This window comes from Squalius cephalus, assembly GCF_949319135.1.
Source record: "Squalius cephalus genome assembly, chromosome: 19".
Taxonomy (NCBI): Eukaryota; Metazoa; Chordata; class Actinopteri; order Cypriniformes; family Leuciscidae; genus Squalius; species Squalius cephalus.
Window position 1 is genome coordinate 34,396,756 of NC_137140.1, and position 23,356 is coordinate 34,420,111.

Below are 23,356 nucleotides of genomic sequence, written 5' to 3' on the forward strand. Positions count from 1 at the left end.
CATCTGTATCTCTCACTATAGGTAGAAGCTAATAATATAATACACATTCATTCATGAATATGAGTGCTATTTTTAGCGCAATTTTCCTACGGACAAAATTGCGATTGTTAACTCATGATTTATGTTCTGTCTGTGCGCACCAATCTTGCACTTCTATCTCCTCCTCAACCAGACCACCTAGAGACTTCGGGTTTTCGGCATTATGTTAAGGAAGGTCTAATCTCGGGAACGCACACAAAAAAAAAAAAACATAAAAAGATTTACTATCTCTTAGTGTTGTGATCCCATGACGTCAGAAAATTGCGCTAAAACACTCACTGAGTTTTTATTGTTTAATGTTTATGTCATGATCCAGGTTCCTTCCTTCTCTGTCTCCCTCTTGTGGCCACATCTCACTACACCATCACCCTGGGGCTCGTTCTTCGTACGTCGCTAACTCAGATCTGTTTCGACCTCACTCTGACCGTCACTACGGTCTAATAGGATGATAACCTTCGTTCCGCCTTCTCTCGAGACCTTATGTAAACAAAGTCATGCCCATGACCCGGAAGCGGAACGTCACACGCTATAAAAGGCGAGTTAAACTTCCGACTCGTTCTCTTTACCTTTCTCGCCTTAGAGACCTGGTACAGGTAGGAACCTAATTATATTGTTATTTACCATTCAATTCATCACCCAAGTGGTGCAGGTGCCTTGTGCCCCTGTGAATTGTGGTGTTTTATTTTGTTGTATTATGTTTGTTTATCTGTGCAATCACTTAATTCAAATGCTTGAATTGTGATAAGTTTGATTGATATTTGAGGCTAGTGTTCATACTAGTCATTCAATATTTAAATATAAACACTCAATTTATGCTATATGTGCTTATGAATTGGGATTAGTTATTGTATTATTCAGATATTCTGAGGCTAGTTTTTTATACTAGCCATTCAATATTTGGGTTATTTCTGTTTTCTTTCAGAGTATCCATCAGTAACATAGTGAATATACTTCATTACAAAATTTTGGTGAGTATTTTCTCCTTTTGGAGCCCTATATCACTGTTCGCAGCTGTTGGGGGTTGATATAGGCCTGCTAAATACGTTCGCGTACTAAGTGCAGGCCTTCTTTGCTTTGTGTGGGCTTGATATACCCTTTACTACTGTGCGCAGTCAGTGGGATTGTGTGTGGCCTTACCTGCTGTGGGGGTATTATGGCATCTCATTGCTGCCGATATTGCCAAACAGCAATGGACCCTCGTGATGGACATAGGGAATGCTCTTCATGCCTGGGGATGGCTCATTTAAGAGAGGATGTGGATAATCCCTGCAGTGCGGCTTGTGACCTGCCCAGAGGGGAACGACTTCACCGCGCTAATAGAGTATGCAGTTCTGTACCTGAGCGTGGTAGGAAGAGGGAACGCTCATCGGACAGGCATAGTCATAAGCGTTCTCGCAGGCACTCACATGATCGCCATGAATCACACAGATCAGGCCATGAGAAAGTGGTGGAAGTGGCTAAACACCCAACTCCTGCTCCACCAGCGGAGGGTGGCAACACAGACACTCAACTACAGATCCTGGCTGCTATTCAGAGTTTAGCACAGAGGATGGACAGAGTTGAAGCTCGCCACTCATTTTCACCATCACTACCTTCTGGTCAGGAATGTGTTCCTCCACCTGCGCAGCAGGGTAATCCTGACACTGACGCAGAAGATGCTGATGTATTATCTCTTATTGCTCCCCACTCGTTGGTTGATAATGCACTGCAGGCAGAAGGAGGGAGCCAAGGAGAAGGACCCCATTCAGATTCTGCTGAAGTGGATGGCGAATCAACTGGGAAGGATGATTTTCCAGCAAATTCTCTGGTGGCTAGAGTATTTAGTGCAGCAAAAATTCTTTGTTTGCAGCCTTCTGTGTCTGACCCTGCTCCTGTTGGGGGTGTCTGGGAAGGCATACCTCAGACTAATTCTCCATCTTGCATTCCAGTGGCAGATGATTATACCTCAATGTTGAGGACAGCATGGAAGAAACCATCTCAGAAGCCTCAATTCAATGCAGGCTGCAGACGGTTGGCCAATGCCCGTTACCCAAAAGAAACTGGACTGGGGGACATGCCACCGGTAGAACAAGAAATAGCATCATGGACAACTCTGGGACCAGCCTATGCATCAGCTAACCCTCGCTGTCCCAAGAAGGAGTGTGCGAAAACTGACCGTTTGATCTCACGATCCTTTAATGCCACTGCACGTGCAGCTCGTACAGGCAATGCTTTGGCTATCCTCTTAGCAGCCTTACGGAAAACCGTAAGTTCGGATGACCAGGATTCTAGGAACCTTGTTGATTCTGCTCTGGCAGCCCACTCACAATTGACACGTGATGTGGGGGACGCTATGTCTTCGGCTGTTTTATGTCGTAGACAGATATGGCTGGCACAAACCTCTTTGCCAGAGACCATAAGAAGCGAACTAATGAATTTGCCAGTAATTCCCGGTCACGTTTTTAATTCAAATTCTCAGGAGGTGCTGGATAAGGCTGAGCGCTCCATTACAATGAGAGAAGCTGTCCAGCGGGCTTGTCATAGACCAGCTCCAGTCTTCAGACCAAGGTTTCGAGAGACACAAAGACCACAGCAACCTGCTTGGTCTAGACAAATGAGTGGCAATCCTGTTAGTGTTCAGGGGCAGAGCTTTCGTGGCCAAAGGCAAAATTCTGCCACTTATCCCCAGAGGAGATTTCAGTCCCGTGGGGGAACCCAACAGAGAGGTTCACGAAGGGGTGCAGGACGTGATGGTGGCCCTGCATAGGGGTCAGGGGCTGACCGTCGACTGTTCCTCCCAACTTTCACGGGCCAGTTGGGAGAGAGTGGTCTCAGACCAGTGGGTTTTATCTACAATAACTCACGGGTATCGGCTACAGTTTCGACGGCGCCCCCCCCCGTTTTCAAGGGTCAGAATGACTATGGTCAAGGACCCACTATTGGAGCCCGTATTGAGAGAAGAGGTGCAAGCTCTTTTATGAAAAGGAGCAATTGCAAAGGTGCCCTTCAACGCACAGCAGACTGGGTTTTATTCAACCTATTTCATAATTCCAAAAAAAGATGGTGGTCATCGTCCCATTCTAGATCTCAGGCACCTCAACCAGTACTTAAAAATTCTTCCATTCAAGATGATTCATACAAAGATGGTAATGCAGTCCATACATGCAGGAGAATGGTTCACGTCCCTGGATTTAAAGGACGCATATTTCCACATTCCAATTTGTCTAGAGCACAGGCCTTTTCTCCGCTTTGCATTTCAAGGCCAGGCCTTCCAGTTCCAGGTTCTACCGTTCGGCCTGTCTTTGGCACCGAGAATTTTTACTCGGGTGATCTCAGCTGCCCTAGCTCCCCTTCAGCTGCGAGGTATCAAAATCCTGCCATACCTGGACGATTGGTTAATTTGTGCTCCTTCTCGAGAACAGGTGATCAGGAACACAGAGGAGGTACTAGCTCACATTCAGTCCCTGGGGTTCATGGTGAACTGGAAGAAGAGCAGTCTCCAGCCTCAACAGCAGGTGAAATTCCTGGGGCTATATTTCAACTCCATAACAATGGAAGCATGTCTCACTCCACAGAGAATAGACAGCCTGGAGAAGGCGTTAGGTCACTTCCAGAAGGGAAAGCTGGTGACAGCCCACAGGGTTCAGAAGCTGGTAGGACTGATGGCGGCAGCATCAATAGTGATTCCCTTAGGCCTACTGAGGACACGCCCGATACAGAGATGGTTCAATTCTTTTCGTCTTCATCCAAAAAAGGACAGAAGAACGAAGCTGTTGGTGACAAAGGCCTGCATGCGGGCCTTACTCCATTGGAGGGACAAGGACTTTCTCCGCAGGGGAACCCCACTGGGCAATCTTCCTCACAGAAGATCAGTGATAACAACAGACGCATCACTGACAGGCTGGGGAGCCGTTTGGGAGGGCAGGTCAGTAAGGGGCAAATGGGATCCCCATTGGTCATCAGAACACATAAATGTGCTCGAACTGAGGGCTGTTCATCTTGCTCTCAAGGGTCTGTTACCATTTTTTCGCCACAAGCATGTGCTAGTGAGAACGGACAGTACCTCAGCAGTTTACCACATAAATCACCAAGGAGGGACAAAATCACTACGCTGTCTCCAGGTGGCAACGAACCTGCTGACGTGGACCGGGCCACGGCTGTCCTCACTGAGAGCAATCCACATCCCGGGTGTGACAAACAGAGCAGCCGACATTTTGTCCAGAACAGGGCCTCTCCCAGGGGAATGGCGGTTGCACACGGAGGTAATAGCCCAAATGTGGACCCGATACGGGACAGCTCATGTAGATCTCTTTGCTTCCAGGGAAACGACCCATTGCCTGGGATGGTACTCCCTCACGGTACAGGAGGGCAGTTTAGGCCTGGATGCTCTGTCGCAAGAGTGGCCGACAGGCTTATTATATGCTTTTCCCCCCTTTCCTCTGATTTCCCAAGTCCTCCAGAGGATCAGAGAGGGTCATTGCACAGTTCTACTAGTTGCTCCACGCTGGCCAGGAAGACCATGGTTCTCGGACCTAGTTCAGCTGATTCAGGGTCCTCCGTGGCAACTTCCATCACGGGTGGATCTCCTATCCCAAATAGACGGGCAGATTTGGCATCCAAACCCGATGGCACTGCGATTGTGGGTATGGCCTCTACAGAGTCCGTCCCTCAACAGCTAGATGAAACTGTACGTGAGACACTGAATAACGCCAGAGCTCCATCTACTCGGGCTAATTACTCGATAAAGTGGAGAATTTTTTCAGAATGGTGTTTAGGCTTGAATGTTGATCCAATAACCTGCCCGGTGCCACTTGTCCTTAGATTCCTGCAGGCTCAACTGGATCAGGGCAAAGCAGCCAGCACAATCAGGGTTTATGCTTCATCTATTTCAGCATCTCATAGGGGAGTGGATGGCCAGCCATTAGGCCGACATCCCTTGGTAGGTCAGTTCCTGAAGGGAGCTCGTCGCTTATGTCCAAATCGCACTCTGCGGGTACCCAATTGGGATTTGCCTTTAGTACTAGACTCTCTCACTAAGCCCCCGTACGAGCCTATGGCAGATGCAGATTTTAAAGCTTTGTGTCTCAAGACAGCTTTTCTCTTGGCTATATGCTCTGCTAAAAGGGTAGGAGAATTGTGTGCGCTATCTATCAGTGAGGATTGTTTACGTTGGAGGCCGGATGGCACAGGAGTGACACTCTGGCCCAACCCTGCCTTTTTACCTAAAGTAATTAATCCTCAGTTCAGAAATCAAGTTCTGGAGTTAATTCAATTTCAACCCCCTTCACAGGCAGATCAGCAGAATTTGCTTACCCTTTGTCCAGTAAGAGCATTACGTACCTATGTAAACTTTACTCAGGCCTTGAGGAAGTCTCATTCTCAGCTTTTTGTTTGCTATGGAAAGGCCAGACTAGGGTTGCCACTTTCTAAGCAACGGTTGTCACATTGGTTGGTTGAGGTTATTTCCCAGGCTTATACAGAAAGAGGGTTTCCAGTTCCTATGGGAATACGGGCCCACTCAACCAGAGGTGTAGCTACTTCATGGGCCGCACTAAAAGGAGTTCCGGTGGGGGAGATTTGTGCTGCAGCATCATGGTCTACACCATGTACATTTGCTAATTTTTATAGAGTTGACGTAACTAGCACAACGCCTGTCAGCACGGCAGTTTTGATGTCTGTTGCCCAGCGAGGTTTGAATAGTTCGGAGTCTGTAGTTCCTCGCGACCCTGTTGACATGAGTCATCCTATTAGACCGTAGTGACGGTCAGAGTGAGGTCGAAACAGATCGTAAGTTATGAATATAACTATGGATCTGTGAGACCGAAGGATGACCGTCACTATTCTTGTCGCTCGGAATTCTAGGGCGTTCAAGGTAAGAGAACGAGTCGGAAGTTTAACTCGCCTTTTATAGCGTGTGACGTTCCGCTTCCGGGTCATGGGCATGACTTTGTTTACATAAGGTCTCGAGAGAAGGCGGAACGAAGGTTATCATCCTATTAGACCGTAGTGACGGTCATCCTTCGGTCTCACAGATCCATAGTTATATTCATAACTTACGTTAGCTGGATTTGATTGTTGACGATTTGGCATGATCTTGGATCGTTTGGTTCTTCGAAGCTCATCCTGGACTTGCTGTCATAGCAACAGGTGCGAAAGCTTAAACCTGCTCGGGAGCAGGCTTATTTCATGTAAACAGGATTAGATCCCGGCTTTATAAGCGGAGCTGATACGGGAAGTCCAGCGCAGCGCTCTTTCTGAGATGTTTTTTTTTTTTTTTTTTTTTTTCTCGTGACTCGTGAGATTGTCGTTTACATTATTAAATTGTTGGAAACGCACATTTATTTTCGACTTGTCGGAGTCTGGCTTTAAATACAGCACAAACTGTTTGCATTGCACTAAGATTATTTGCGAGTGGCTCTTTCCTTTACACTATTGGAGATGCGGAGAACTTAATGGAAAGTGCTGTCTGTCGTGTCATTTGGAGTTTACCTGGCGCTTTTAGGTTTAAATTTTTTTTTTTTTTTTTTTTTTGGCATTTCCAAGCCACTTAAGACCCAATATTGTAAAGCAGTTTTTTTTTAAAGCAATTTTTTTTTTAGGCTATCATAATTTATTATGAAGATCATACAATCATGACCATGCCGATTACAGTATGTCACTCAGGCTTCACTAACGTGATTGGTACCATAGACTATAGACTGCCATCAAGGCCTCAATGAAGGGGATTATGTGAACAGAAAGGGGGTTCACAATGTAAATGTGCAGCCCAGTTACAATTGGGATTCTTAATATTCCAGATTAGTAATATTATATCAACTAAAAAAAAAGGCAGTTGACTAAAATCTTCCATAATCACAAATGTGAAAGCAAAAAGGCCAGGATCTGTGCATGACTTAAGCATTTTTAGAGATTCACATTTATGCACATTATTTGAAAGTGTTAAGGAAAGTTCCACAATTAAATATCAAGCTCACTGTATTACATACACTTATGCTGATCCTAACAGAACTGCATTTTTTCATAGGTGATTATGACATGTTCCTGCAGACAGGTGTTTTATGACCCATTCCCTGACCCAAACCAGTTACAATGCAGCTCTAGCCAGGACAAGGGCACACAATTAAATGAACTTTGGCTAACTAAAGGGAAGATTTCAGTGTCTGAAAAGTCTGAGGGTTGCACACTGACAGGGCCTGTGACATTGCTGCATGTGCCATATTACACAACATTGCCACAAAAAAAAAAAAAAAATCATTAAATGTTTAATAAAAGACAAATATGCTTAGTTCCTTGAGTTTTATTTCAATTGTTCTTTGTAAAGAAAAGCCAGTGGTCAAGTGCCTGCAACAAGAGATATTAGACACATGCCTCATGCAACAAATAAAAAGGAAAAGTTGGCTATCCACTGCCCAGCTGTAGGCCTATGTCTCCTCTGTCTGTGCAGACTCTTCTGTAGGCCTTTCTGTAGATGTGGAATCCTGCAACTTATATTGCAGCCATAAAGCATACAAGTATAAATGAAGTAAAGTTCTTTATGCACTTGCAGGTAGGCTAGTTCCTCCATATGACAGTTATCTGAGAGGGTTTATTCACTGTCCAGTGCAATGAAAACAAATGGACATTACAAAGTCTTATACTTACTTTCTTTCCTTTGTAAAGTTAGAAAATGTCCACTTACTGCATATTTCAGTACTTCAAAAATTACATATTTCAGCCACCACTTTCTTGGGAACAGACACAAGTGTTGGTGTATTATGTAAAAGTGCACAAAAGAGGAAAACACAATGTCATTACAATGAACTACACTCGGGAAAATGTGATCAATAACTCATGGCAAAATATTTTTACATTAACATAAGCTTATCAGTTTTCACTTTCACAAGTCAAAGCAATTCATCATTACTTTTAATGCGGCCTTCATTTAATGCAGCAATATTTGTACAATTATTTTACAGTGTAGGCTACTAAGATCTTTTCTTTTTTCAGCCTTTTTCTTGGTTGCTTTTATAAACAGACAACAATTTATTTAACAGTGCCTTTTATAGAAGAGAAGATAATATAACTAAAAATTATACCATTAGGCTATGTAGAATATTTTTGTACTTCACTTTTATTTGTTCCCATGTTCTAGTGTGGTCTGTGGTGACTCTGACATTACAATGAACAAAGTAGCCTAATTATGCAATTATTAAAATACAAATAAGGCTAATAAGTGATAAAAACATCTAACATGGCCACTTCTAACGGATTTAAATTGTCTGCTACTTTTTGTCAGCCCTCTCTCCTGGCTTTTGCAGACTTTGTGTTCCCTGTCGTTTTGATTAAACATTAAAATTCCGAATAAACTTTGACTATTAGTTCTTGCTCTGTTGAGGAGAAAAACTGTGCGCGCTCTTTGGCCACGCTGAACAGCCAATAGCAGCGTTTCTGATCAATGTTTCTACGATCGATACATATCCCCTTTTAAACCAGCGCATGAACGCGCAGTTATCTCAGATAACTCAATCCAGCTATACTAATCATAAACAACAGGTGAGTTCGAAGAACCCAATTAGCCGGATCATGATTAGCACGATTATATCATCTTGGATGTGTCATTTGATCTCGGATGTAATAAGCAACGTACGAAGAACGAGCCCCTGGTCTCATCAGTTCCAGCTGTTCCCTTTTATCCTTAATCTCCGCTCATTCATCTCACCTGTTTCCCCTTTCCCCCTGATGTTTCCTGCTATTTCTAACCCTCTCTTTCTCTGCCTCTTTGTCAGTTTATTCCAAGCTATCAATGCAGATGACGCTTCTCTTACCGCTCTCGTCGAAGTCAAGTCTTGTCCTGTCCTGTCGTGTCGTGTCCTCAGAGGCGCCGCAATAGGGCAGGCAAGCCAGGCATTTGCCTGGGGCCCCACATTTTAAGGGGGCCCCCCGAGGGCTGATCATTAAAATAATCAGGAATGTTAATATAAAGCCGCAGCGACAGCTCTGCATCCCCCTTAATGGGGCCCCTTTCTCGTTACGCTGGTTATGCTTTTACCGTCTTGCCTCAGCCGCCTTTTTCAAACCGGAGCAGCGATTCGCGGGTATGTAGAAAATCCATGATTCGATTTGTTAAACACGAAGAGGACTTATCCGTCTGGCAGGGCACTGCATGAGGCGGCAACGCGATTACTTGCATTTTGCTATAAACAGTGGAAATGACTAAAAAAATACTATATTTTTGTCCATACAGAAAAGAATGATGCATCAGTCGCAACTACTTTTACTTGTGTAAACTCACAATAACAAGTAAACGTTGTGCTTTTGTAAAATAAAATAAACAATCAGGGCGCGCTTTCGTGGTCTCCGTGAACTGGAGCGTGTCTCAAAAATAAACAGAAACACGGCGTAGGGTATACTAGCCTCACATACATGATATAGCCTATGCTTGATATGTCCACTTTTAAACGAAAAAATTTGAATGGAAAGCAATTATCATCTGATTATGTAATCCGTATGGTATGAAAGATAATTTCTTTCTAAAGGCACATGCACTTTACAGCAGAAATGAATGAAGATATGTTTGCAGCACGCTGAAAATAACAGCAACATTTTGTCACATTTAGCTTCAAACAATGTTTAAAAAACTGGTATGAATTTTTGGTATGTCACTTTTTAGCACATTTACAACAATATTTGTCAACTTAGAGATATTTTAAATAGTTAAATCTAAATATGAAATGTTACACCTAAATGTTAAATTTAAATGCTGAATCTAAATCTAAATGTTAAATCTAAATGTTGAATCTAAATGTTACGAGTGAAACTAAATATTTAACTAATATGCAAATTTAAAATGCCGGTAACTGGAAGTGCCAAAATAAAAGCTCGAGGAGGTCGAAATCACTAATTTATAATAAATTAAAATGCCTCGTTATGTAAGACATATTTAGCCTGCTTTTGCGGCGAGATTTATGCATGCGCTTGGGCGCAGCATGTATTCCTCCATTCACCCAGTATTTAGCAGAAATTAATATAAACGTGCTATTAGTATTAGTAGAAAAAAATACTAATAGCTTTAAAAAACAATTTAATTATTAACTAAAAAAATAAATAAGATTAAATTAAGATGTTAACTATATATTTCTATTTAGCATTGTTCCACCACGTAATTTAAATTACTGTTTTAAGGTGACAATCTGTTACATGTTAGAAGATTTACTGTATCTTGAAGATTGTTGAATTGCATCTTCTGTTATAAAGATGAAGATGGACCTTTCGTTAATTAAAAAAATAAACACGTTGTAAAAATTAAACAAATGCTCTTTTAGATGTTTTGTGTAGATGTATTAAGATGTATTAACAAAACAAATCTATTTTAAAGTGTATATATTACCACAGTAGCCTGATGATACATCTCACTGTCCTTTAGGCATGGCCATCTCGACTAGCCTACCGCACACGCACGCACGGAGTGTATAAAACATATATAAAATACATATATATTAAAAAAAAGGGCCTCATTGATTAATTTTGCCTGGGGCCCCCACACAGTGTTGGTTCGCCTCTGCGTGTCCTGTCCTGTGTGATTCGTGTGGAAGCCTCTCTCCGAGTCAGTATACTCATCCTTTCTCTTACACGCTTACTGAACTCTGCCCTGCCAATTCAGACGCTGAGTTCCTGGTCAGACGCGACTTCCAGCCTACGGTATCATCTCTCTCGGTGGGCTTCGCCTTTCACTACAGTCTCCACTGGGATCTCAACCTCGCCCTGCGCGTTCATGCGCATCAAGGGTTCCAGTAATATCTGCTACCAGCTGTTTATGTTATTTTCTACGAGCAAACTTATCTGTTTGACTGTTACTTAAGAATCCTGAGAAGATTTATGTCCTAAGAAGATTTTTGTTCCTTATTAATTCAGTGATTCGCTTCTCATTTCCATTAAAGACTGAACTTTTGTGAATCTCGCTTTTTGGTCCTCTATCTCTCATTATAACAGTTTAATCTTCAGTGATGCTGAACTTGCTCAGCCAGCTACCCATCGAGTTGTGTGTGTCATCATCTTACCCAAACATTGGAGTGTCCGTGCTCAACTAAGGCAGAGGCTGTATCTATGCCTGTGAACCGAACAATGGTGTAATGATTCAGTTCGTCTCGCAAGACAAGACTATGCTCACCCGACTGGCCAATAGGAACGTGGCCCTGCCCATGACACAATTTTCACAGCAAAAGCAAAATCCTGACAGAGCAAAGAAAACCTTTTTGAGACAAACTTTTTTTTTCTTTTTAGAGAATGTTTTCACACTGATAGCAAAAAATATATATTTGAGAGGTTTTTTTTCAAAGTATTTTGAGAGAGATTTTTTTCTCACACTGTAAAAAAAAAAAAAAATTACATCCCCAAGTCAAAATTTTCTAGTGACTGGTCACATCTAAATTTTTCAATTAGTCTGACGTATTATTTCTCATTTAGCCAATGTTAACAGACTATTGCAACAAGAATTGCACTTGGGCCAATTTAAAAATTTAGATGTGATCAGTCACTAGAAAATTTTGACTTGGAGAGGCTAGAAATTTTTTACAGTGTGGAAATAATTTTAAAATTTAAAATTTATATTTTTTTATGTTCTATGAGAAAATACTTTCTCTCAAAACTTTTTTTAGTCTCAAATATTATTATTTTTTGCTATTGGTATGAAAACTTTTTCTCTCAAACATTCTTTTTTTCTCTAATGAAATGCTTTTTTGCTATCAGTGTGATAACTTTTTCTCTCAACTTTTTTTTCTCTCTCAGATCATTTATTTTCTCGCATGTAATAAAGACACAATTCTAGCTCCATAGGGTTTCCTGAAAGTAGGGAACGAGTATTGCGTAGCTTTATGCAGTGGGAAAACTCCTTTTCTCGAGAATACTGAAGCCATTAATTTAAAACGCAGAGCAGCTGCACAGCCAGCACAATACAGAGCTGTCTAGCGTGTTGATTAGCTGGGCTGCGGTAACTGCCCTTACGAAAAATAAGTTTATTCACTGTAAAAAATTTGTAACCCTCCCAAATCAAAAATTTCAAGTGACCGATAACATCTAAATTTTTCAATTGGCCCAAGTGAAATTCTGTAAATTTCAATTGGCCCAAGTGAAAATCTGTAAATTTAATTTTATAATTTACAGAATTTCACTTGGGCCAATTGAAAAATTTAGATGTTATCGGTCACTTGAAATTTTTGATTTGGGAGGGTTAGAAATTTTTTACAGTGTTCAAGTGTGCTATTAGTATACTTCTTTTCAACTAAAAAATAAGAAAGAATACTTTCAGTCTACTTTGTATGTACTTCTCAGAAATATACTTTATGTACTTCTCAGAAATATACTTCAAATTCCACTTAAGTATACTTGACCTATACTGACAGAAAAGTCTAAGTATATTTGGCCTATACTTGTTGATTGAGATATACTTAAAGGTATAATTAAGTATACTAAGTATTCTTGGCTTGTACTTGTGTTTACTATTTTGATTGAGTAGCTTATTAAATACTTTTTAAAAAAAAAACATAATATTACACACTGTCTTATAAACTAACATGTTCAAGTTTATATAGTAACAACAAGCTTTCAGGTGGAATATTTTATAGAGTAAATAAAATAAGCATGGAACTGAACCCGATCTTGTACACAGCGATAATAATTCCCTTACGAAAAATAAGTTTATTCAAGTGTTCTATTACTATACTTCTTTTCAACTAAAAAGAAGAAAGCATACTTTCAGTCTACATTTTATATACTTCTCAAAAATATACTTTATGTACTTCTCAGAAATATACTTAGGCTAATTACACTTAAGTGTACTTGACTTACTGAGAAAAAAGTCCAAGTATATTTGGCCTGTACTTGTACTCAATCTTTTGATCGAGATATACTTAAAAGTTTAATTATTCAAAGTATACTTGGCTTGTAGTTGTGTTAACTCTTTTGATTGAGTAGCCTATTAAATATACTTTTTTACATAGTTTTTCATATACAGTCTTATGAAACTTACATTGTTTGAAAATATTGATTAAAATATTGATATAAAACAGATATGTTTCTAATTCTGCGTATCTGAATTTTGGGGTAGGCTAGTCCACTGGTAGTGCACAAATGAATTTACTTTAATTCTACTTTACTCTTTCCCCATCATTGACTGAATTTTCCAGCTATCCATGTTTTCACTGTTATACGGTAGGGGGCGCTATGACACATCTTTTAGTGCAGAATCTCTGGATCAAAACACAGGAGAAGAAGAAGCTGAAACAAGTGATAGAAGATTGCTCACTCAAATGTAAAATAATGTGATTATCAAACATTAAACAGCTTGTAAATTAAAACTGCTTAATGTTTCCAAATGAAATGAAGCGTAACCCATGAAGAGAAAACGACTGTGAAGCTTTGGGGGTGTTGGACTCGATCTACTCCATCTGTGTTTGATCACGTTTCTGAATCTGATCAAGGCGTAGTCAAGTCAAGTCAAGTCAAGTTTATTTATATAGCGCTTTTCACAACATAGGTTGTATCAAAGCAGCTTCACAGTAATAAATTAAAACAATACATCAATGTTTGTTTCTAGTGGAACGTCCACGTTTGGTAATGCTGATCAATGGTATCGTTGATTGATTAATTCAATTAAATATCCCCAAATATCCCCAACTGAGCAAGCCAAAGGCAACAGTGGCAAGGAACCGAAAAACTCCATCAGGTGACCTAATGGAGAAAAAAAAAACCTTGGGAGAACCCGGGCTCAGTCGGGGGCCAGTTCTCCTCTGGCGTTTATGAACTAGAGACCGGATTTAACTGTAAGATTAAAAGTATTATATAAATGCCTGGCTGAAGAGATGCGTCTTTAATCTAGTTTTAAACTGGGAGAGCGAGTCTGAGCAACGAACAGTATCCGGAAGACTATTCCAGAGTTTTGGAGCTAAATGTGAAAATGCTCTCCCTCCTTTGGTGGATCTGGATATCCTAGGTATGACCAAAAGCCTCGAATTTAGTGATCTTAAAGAGCGCGATGGATTATAGGGCGATAGAAGATCGGTTAAATAGACTGGAGCTAAGCCGTTTAGGGCTTTATAAGTCAGTAGCAATACCTTGTAATTAATACATGACTTTATAGGTAACCAATGTAGAGATGATAAAATTGGTGTTATATGATCATATTTTCTTGATCTAGTAAGAACTCTAGCGGCGGCATTTTGGACTAACTGTAGCTTGTTTATTGAGGATGCAGGACAACCAGCTAATAAAGCATTACAGTAATCTAGTCTCGAGGTCATGAATGCATGAACTAACTTTTCTGCATCAGAAACAGATAGCATATTACGTAGCTTAGCAATGTTTCTAAGGTGGAAAAAGGCTGTTTTTGTAACATATGAAATATGATTTTCAAAAGACAGGTTGCAGTCTAGTATAACACCCAGGTCTTTTACTGTAGAGGATGAAGTAACAGGACATCCTACTATGTTAAAGTTGTATTGTGAGAGGTTTTGTGGGTGGTTTTTTGAACCGATAAGTATTACCTCTGTCTTGTCTGGATTCAATAAAAGGAAATTGCGCGTCATCCAATCTTTTATATCTTTAACACACTCTGTCAATTTGGATAATTTAGCGTTTTCATCCGGCCGTGATGAAATATATATTTGAGTGTCATCAGCATAACAATGGAAACTAATTCCATGTTTCCTTATAATATTTCCAAGTGGCAGCATATATATTGAGAATAATAGAGGGGCCAACACAGATCCCTGCGGCACTCCATAGTTTACTGGAGTTATGATCGATTTTTCTCCATTTAAATAAACAAAATGGTAGCGGTCAGATAAATATGATCTAAACCAGCTTAATGCTTGTCCTTGAACACCAGTATAATTTTGTAGTCGATCTAAGAGTATTGTATGATCTATAGTATCGAACGCAGCACTAAGATCAAGTAAAACTAGTATTGAGATACAGCCTTGGTCAGAAGCTAAAAGTAAATCATTTGTGATTTTAACGAGCGCAGTTTCTGTGCTATGATGCGGCCTGAACCCAGACTGAAACTTTTCATAGATGTCATTTTCTTGCAAGAAAGAGCCCAGTTGAGAGGACACAACTTTTTCTAGTATTTTAGACATAAAAGGTAGATTTGAAATGGGTCTATAATTTGCTAGATTATGTGGATCTAATTGTGGTTTCTTAATGAGAGGTTTTATAACTGCCAGTTTAAATGTTCTTGGAACATAACCTAATGATAAAGATGAGTTAATAATATTGAGGAGAGGCTCTTCCACTACAGGTAACACTTCTTTCAATAGTTTAGTTGGTATAGGATCTAATAAACATGTTGTTGTTTTAGATGAAATGATAAGTTTATTTAACTCTTTTTGTTCTATAGTTGTAAAGCACTGTAATTGTTCTTGCGGGGTGATAATTGAGGCCGAATTATAAGGCGCGATTGAGGATTGAACGTTTACAATTGTGGTTCTGATGTTTTCTATTTTCTCAGTGAAGAACTTCATGAAATCATTACTACTAAACTGTAACAGAATATTTTGTTCAGGAGACATCTGTTTATTTGTTAATCTAGCGACGGTGTTAAATAAGAACCTAGGATTGTTATGGTTGTTTTCTATTAGATTGCGGAGATGCTCAACCCTGGCCTCTTTTAGGGCCTTTTTATAACGTGACATACTGTCTTTCCATGCGATTCTAAAGACCTCTAAGTTAGTTTTTTTTTCCATTTACGCTCTAAATTACGGGTTTCTCTCTTTAGAACATGCGTAGTATTGTTGTACCATGGTGCTTTACTTTTCTCTCTGACCTTTTTTAGTCTAATGGGTGCAACAATATCCAATGTACCAGAGAGAATGGTGCTCATAGCGCTAGTTAATTCCTCAAGTTCATCTGTTTGTTTGGGTTCAGGCAGCAGCTGAGACAGATCAGATAAGCTATTTGAAAAATGATCTATGGTGGATGGAAGGATTGTATTGCCTAATCGATAACGCGGCGCAGCATGATATATTACAGGGGTACGTAATATGCAAGTTACCATGTAATGGTCAGTGACATCTTCACTTTGTGGAATGATATCTATATCGGTTGGATCGGTTCCATGTGATATAATTAAATCGAGTGTATGATTAAAACGATGAGTTGGTCCGGTAACGTTTTGCTTAATCCCAAAGGAATTTAATAAATCTGTAAACGCAGCCCCTAACGCATCATTTGAATTATCTACGTGGATATTAAAGTCTCCAACAATTAATGCTTTATCGAAATTAACTAATAGGTCTGAGAGAAAATCTGCAAACTCTTTTAGGAAATCAGCGTAAGGCCCAGGCGGTCTATATACGGTAGCCAAGGCTAGAGATAATAGGGATGTTTTTCTAACATCTAAGAGCGTAACATTTAGTACAAGTACTTCAAACGAAATAAACTTATAGCCCGTTTTCTGAGTAACATTGAGAATATCTCTATAGATTGTTGCAACACCGCCGCCACGACCAATCAGACGGGGTTCGTGCTTATAGGAGTATCCTGATGGAGTAGACTCATTTAGACCGAAATAATCATTTGGTTTAAGCCAGGTTTCAGTAAGGCAAAGTACATCGAAGCTATTATCTGTGACTATTTCATTTACAATAACTGCCTTAGGTGTGAGTGATCTAATGTTTAGAAGACCTAGCTTTAGAAATTGTTTTTGATTACTAATAGCAACATTTTCTGTTTTAATAACAATTAGATTTTTTCTAGATCCTGCAGTAGATTTATTATTTGATCTCACTAAACGAGGAATAGACACAGATTTTATGCAATGTTCAACACTATTTATATCAGTTAAATTGGTGCAGCAGAGACTATGATTTGGACTTTTGGTTACTAGTCAAAAGGTATTTAACGTTTTGGAGATGTTATCTGACAGAAGATCCGATCCGAATCTGTGTAAGCCATCAGCACGGTAAAGCCTAGGACGCTCCCAAAACAGATTCCAATTATTTACAAAGAGCAGTTTCTGCTCAGTGCACCATGACATTAACCATTCATTTAGCGCGAATAATCTACTAAACTTGTCATGACCTAGTCGGTACGTGGGAAGCGGTCCTGACACAATGATCGTTATATCAGGCGATGTGCTGCGTACCGTATCGATCAGATTCCTGAAGTCTTTCTTCAGAACTTCCGTCTGGCGCAGCCTGATGTCGTTGACCCCCGCGTGCAGGACAACAGTTCCGACGCGCTCGTTCAGAATCTCGGGAACGCGAGCGGCGATTTCAGAGACACGAGCACCAGGAAAGCAGTGACTATGCACCTTACTTTTATTTAACGTAGCGTGTACGTGTCGAACGATGGAATCGCCGATGATCACAGCATCGCGTTCTGTTTCGCGAAGAGGGGAGAAGCGATTTTGTGTTGATATCTCGAAAACCGGGAGTGTCGGAGAGAGTTTTCTTGGTCTAGACCTGACTCGCGTCTTCCGCTGCGGAACTATCCAGGCTTCGTGGTGGCATGTTGGAGCCGGAGTGAACGAGACCATGGCTGATCGCGACCTCGACCTCGACGCTCGGGACCGATGTTGAGAAACGCACGGAGTAGACGAGGTCGGAGTCAGCGGGTTAGTAACGTTAATCTCTGATTTGTGTGCATCGGCGCGTGATGTTTCAAGAGCCAAACGCCGGTCTATCAGCTCGGCTTGTCTCACTAAAAGGTCGTGGATCTGTTTCTCAACAGCTTCCAGCTCAGACTGCACAGCGTGCAGCTCAAATGTGTCCTCACCTGCACCAAAAGGTAGGCTACTTACATCTGATATATTTGCCATTTTAACAGATGGACAGTACGTTAAGTTAGCAACGACGCTACCAGTGATGCTATCAATATTAATACTAATTTATGGCTTAAGTCTTGGAAATAATCCGTCTTTTTAGTGGTACGGGTGTAGAGTAGACGCACGATAGGCGAAAAAAAGATGTTTGTTTGTAAATGAATGCGGAGAAGACGCGTTCAGCCGTGATCCACGGACGTAACCTATAAGAGTATCCAGCGTTGGATCACTAGGCTTGAGACGCGTCTGCTCAACAGTCCGCGTTGTAACTATGAGGTGAGGAAAAGTAGAAAATGTTCGTTGTAAGTGAGTTTAAAGAGAAATCAAGAATTATAAATCAATCGATGGAGCTCCAAAGACAACAACGCGTTCAGACGCGACGCATGCGCATTCGAACAGGAAGTGACAATCAGATTAGCAAAGACTACAAAATTTTTTGTAGTCTTTGACAAAAAATTCTCATCTTTTTTGTTAAAAATGTTGCCTTTCTTTATGAAACTTACCAACATTCAAATGATAAAAAAGGATGCATGAAGCTTATAAAATGTTTTTAAAATTAAAGTACAGTTACAGGTATTTTTCCAAGTATAAAAAATAACATTTGAACATAGTAGTATAGGCCTACTGCAAGTGCAAAAATTATATATAAATAGTAAACTATAAGTATAATGTTAAGTTCACTTAAAGAAAACTTGTAGTATAAAACTACTAAACTAGTAGTTTACTGAGAGTACACTAAAATAAAATTTGCTAGTATACTTGCAGTATAAAACTACTAAACTAGTAGTTTACTGAGAGTATACTTCAAAGTTGCTACAAGTATTAAAATAGTAAACTACTAGTATACCCATAAGTTCACTTGCAGTACAAATGAGAAACGCAATTATGAACTAGTTGTGCACTTAAAGTTTACTTATGGTACACTTAAACATATACTTTTATATACTAAAAGTGGGCCAATTTAGTCCCAAGCGGTATTAAAATAGTACACTTACAAGTTTACTAATAGTACATATTGACATTAGTATACCTACTACATAATGTATACTTAAAAATATACTTGAACATTACTTAAGTATACTTCATAAAATGAACTTTAAGTATACTTCTTTTTCGTAAGGGTGCACAAACCTATGGCGAAGCGTTGAGGAAGCACGAACCTATCAGGACACTTCCTGCATCGCGCGTGCCGAAGCGCGCCAGAATGGGTGTGGCTGCTCACTATAAAGTGGCCCATTTCGCCATAGGAAATCAGGTTAAATCGACTGAAGCGACAGACCTGAAGTGCAGCTTAATAGCATGGCTGGCTACGCAATACTCGTTCCCTACTCTCAGGAACGGGGGTTGCATTAGTAACCGAGTACGTTCCCTTTCGAGAACGTCTACTTCGTATTGCGTAGCTACACAGTGGGAACCCAGTTTAAAACACTATGCTTTTGGCTGACGACCTTTCTCTGAACTTTCTCTGCCTGAGGCACATAGTAAAACTAAAGTCATAATCCAATGGGGCCCAGACCAAGTCGGTGCCCGCGAAGGGATATCTAGAGGATTGGATATCCAAGAGCTGGCACTTCTAAAATTTCACAAATGTGGACGGTGAAGACCAGCCGGCCGCCGCCCAAATGTCTTTAATTGGTACACCACTAGACCAAGCCCGTGAAGAGGCCATGCCCCTAGTGGAATGAGCCCTGACGCCTATGGGACATTGCAGGCCCAATGAGGCGTAGGCTAAAGAGATAGCATCCACTATCCATCTTGATATTCTCTGTTTCGTGACCCTAACAGGGCAGAGTAGACTCAATTCTCTATCGTCTTCCACCGAGGGAAGCACCGATAGCACAATGACATGGGCCCTAAACGGAGTTGAGAGCACCTTAGGTACATTCCATGTCTTGGCCTGAGGAGGACCTTGGAGTCGTCAGGTCCAAATTCGAGACAGGAAGAACTCATTGAGAGTGCTTGCAAGTAGCCCACTCGCTTGACCGATGCTAGTGCTAGCAAAAGTGCAGTCTTAAGTGAGAGAGGCTTTAAGAAAATATAAATTACATTACATTTGGACATTCTCCTGCCGAGAAACTGCTGATAAAAGACAAAAAATATATATAATTTTTATAATGATAATGCATATCTTTCTTATTTGACATGGAATAACTCAGGAAGGAAATAAGGTAGGAGGAAAATTCTTTTTGGGGGAAGTCCCTCTACATATGAGCTACATCTGGATAAAATGTTGTGGTGATTTGATAAAGTAATCAAGTTACAGCATTTGGAACCAAGATAGCCTTTTTGTTGAGACCTTGACGCCCCCTCATGGGCATTTTTTATATTGTTTCACCATGAAGAATATCTTGTCATAAAAGCAATAGATAAAGTTAATTTTGGGCTCATTTGAATTGTTTTAATATGCTGTAAAAAATGAAGTGCCATTTTCAACGATTTTTTAATGTTTCATGAGATGTATGATGTTTTTGACACATTGCAGTACATAGTACATAAAAAGTATTTTATAGATTATGAAAAAAAAAATTCTATTTATCAGCAAATAAACTCAGCAATACTTAGGAGTTTTTCAAATTGGCTACATTCACTGTAAAGTTCTCTAAGCTTTCAAATGACTCTAAGCTTTCAAATGACACCAATTTTGTTTGAATCAAGGCAATACTTTTGAAAAATATGATAATGAATATTTTCGCAGCTAGGTGGCGCCCGCGGGCGGTACACTCCGGTTTAGAGAGACTAGTCAGCACTCGTTCAGAGTTGATTGAAGTGGTTAGATTCTTTAAAAAGCTGAGATTCTAAGCTTTAAAGGATATAGCGTGTTTCACAGGATGACCACAGGGAAATGGTGAATCAGGAGAGCGGCGCCGAGTTGCTGTAAGCAGGAAGGCGCTGTCCGCTGAGCTGCGTAACGCTGCTGGGCTCGTCAAAGGCGAGGGTGAAGGCTTTGTATGGAGAAGATCAGTGCAATAAATCTGATTTCCTATGGCGAAATGGGCCGCTTTATAGTCAGCAGCCAGGCCTGCGGCTGCGCATATAGTCAGTCTTCGCGCGCAACAAGAGAAGCGTTCTGACAGGTTCGCGCTCCCTCAACGCTTCGCCATAGGTTTGTGCAGTTACCGCAGCCCAGCCAATCAGCGCACTAGACAGCTCTGCATTGTGCTGGCTGTGCAGCAGCAGCTGCACTGCGTTTTAAATTAATGGCTTCAATATTCTCGAGAAAAGGAGTTTTCCCACTGCGTATAGCTACGAAATACGAAGTGGACGTTCTCGAAAGGGAACTACAGGTTCCACAAATCACTTCCCTCGATTGGGATTTTCTCTTTTATTCTGGACGGCAAGGGCACTGACTGTAACATTGAGCATATTTTGCAGTATTAAACACGTATTTATACCCCTTTCATCCAGCTCCGAAAATTATTCAAAAAGAACACAAAGAATATTCTTCTCAACTGCCATAGTTTCAACTCTTGCGTCATCAGAACAGGGTGTTCAACGCACCACTGTTTCCGTTCAAAAAAAAGTTTTTTTTTTTTTCTGGGCTGAACGCAGCCCAGGGCTCGTGCAGCCGCTCTGGAGAAACTGCACTGGCTGAGTTCTCAATCAGTAAATCAAAAAATTATAAAGAATTACTAATTAGTCTGAGATGTGAGCAATTGTCTTTTTTTTTTACTCGCAACGTGGACATAAAATGCATCACAAATTACTCAAGTGTTACCTAGTGAGAGTCAGGACCTACTAGTGATCTGTACCATTATTTTAAAGTGAAAAGATGTTTTTGATGGCTTTTACTTTAAAATAATGGTCCAGATGGTCCAAATGATGACTGATTACATCTCAGACACACAATAATGTTCCTTATAAATTGTCAGTTAGTTAATAGTTATTAATGAGGCTAGTCTCATTAAGTTATTAATGATTACACAATAAGGAACTATCTCCTAAATACTATGATATTACTTACTGATTAGTTAAGCTTGTTAATTAGTTAATAGTAGGCCTAGTAGCTGAAGTGTTAATGTATTACTACTCATTAGTCCTGCATTACTTCCTGCATAGTTACTTATTAATGACAGACCATTATTCTAAAATGTTACTATCATTTATATGGTTTATTTTGCAAGATTGGGGTTTATTTTTTTTTTTTTTTTTTTTTTTTTGAATAGTGCTTGGACGGGAGACAGGGCCTCTGAAATGTTTCATTTGTTTTGTTTATTTAAATTCTTTATTTTTTGCTTCCCTAGACAGGGGAGGCCATAACAAACCTGTAAATTGTACAATTTAAGAGAAAAAAATGGCATATACTGACATCCACCATAATACTGGAAAGTGCGTATCTATATCACGAATGATATTTCTCGTATCATTTATACGCCAAAAAATATTTTTTTGCATACATATGATACGCAGTTTTCGCGTGCATATGATACGCACTTTATGGCATGTAATACGCACGCACTCCACACATAATTTGCACGCAAAAACTCTTTTTGGCGTATAAATGATACGAGAAATATCATTCGTGCTATAGATACGCACTTTCATGAGATCGTGTTGTACTGGTGGTAAAGAGAAAAACAAGATGCATCAAAGAACATCACAAGTAGCTTTTCCACAAGCTGAGGTAATTACTAAAATTAAGAAGGCGCACGCAGTGTCTTACACACACACACACACACACACACACACACACACTCAAAACACCATCATGGTAACACTCACACGACACTAAAATGCAATAAACATGCATTTAACAACATAGCATGTAAAATAAAACCCTAATGTACATAACTGATCAGAAAAAAAACTAAGAAGAAACATAATATTAAAATTAAAACCATCAAATATGAAGTGGCATGCAGGGAATTAGGGAATGTTAGTGTACAGTTTTTCACTGTAAATTATAAGAAGATTGGTCTTTTTATTTCTAAAAATGGTACATTTAACAATATTTATTAAAATGTAAAGTTAGATCTAATACAGTTTTTCCATATAATACAGGAACTTAGTGTTAACCAATTAACACGTTTTTAATTTCACATTTTTGCAGTCTTTAATTGTTAAAATTAAAATAAATTTTTACAGTATGTGAATATCAATTTGTGCTAAAATATTATAAGTTTTTATATCAATAGGAAAACTTTAACCACACTAATTATTTCTACCACTTTTATTTCTACATTTTTAATGGAAAATAAAGGGTGAATTTGAAGATTAGATGAAGTGAAAGAATTATTGTACCTGTTGTTTGTCCATTGATTATTTCACCTGTTAAATACACAATATAAGCATTATTATTTATTATTGGGAAAATATTGAGTCATTTTACAGACAGATTAAAACACTCACCATTAATCAGCAGCAGCAGTGACACACACAGTGAGATCAGAAACCTCATTGTGACGAACGGGCACCTGCACACACTCACACATACAGACACATGAAATATGTTTCTTATATTTTGTTGTATTTTATTCTTTCTTTGTTGTGCACATTTGTAAAACAACTATAAAATTCACAGATACTTAAAGTCAAATTTTGCAAAAT

At 39.7% G+C, this 23,356-nt stretch overlaps 2 protein-coding genes across 2 annotated transcripts in view; both read right to left on the bottom strand.

The window, feature by feature from the left end:
- The window catches only part of LOC307147407 (uncharacterized protein), a gene marked incomplete at its 3' end in the record, with an annotated part of 29,958 nt that extends 6,747 nt beyond the window's left edge, over window positions 1–23,211 (bottom strand). The window contains exons 1-2 of the mRNA XM_079852141.1: window positions 23,159–23,211; window positions 23,051–23,077 (exon numbers count right to left, since the gene is read on the bottom strand). Coding sequence (XP_079708267.1) covers window positions 23,051–23,077; window positions 23,159–23,207 — 76 coding nt within the window. The 5' untranslated portion in view covers window positions 23,208–23,211. The remainder of the gene's footprint in view (window positions 1–23,050; window positions 23,078–23,158) is intronic.
- Window positions 1–23,356, bottom strand: part of LOC307146823 (alpha-tectorin-like) — an 84,953-nt gene that overhangs the window by 31,453 nt on the left and 30,144 nt on the right. The gene's annotated exons all lie outside the window — the stretch shown is intronic.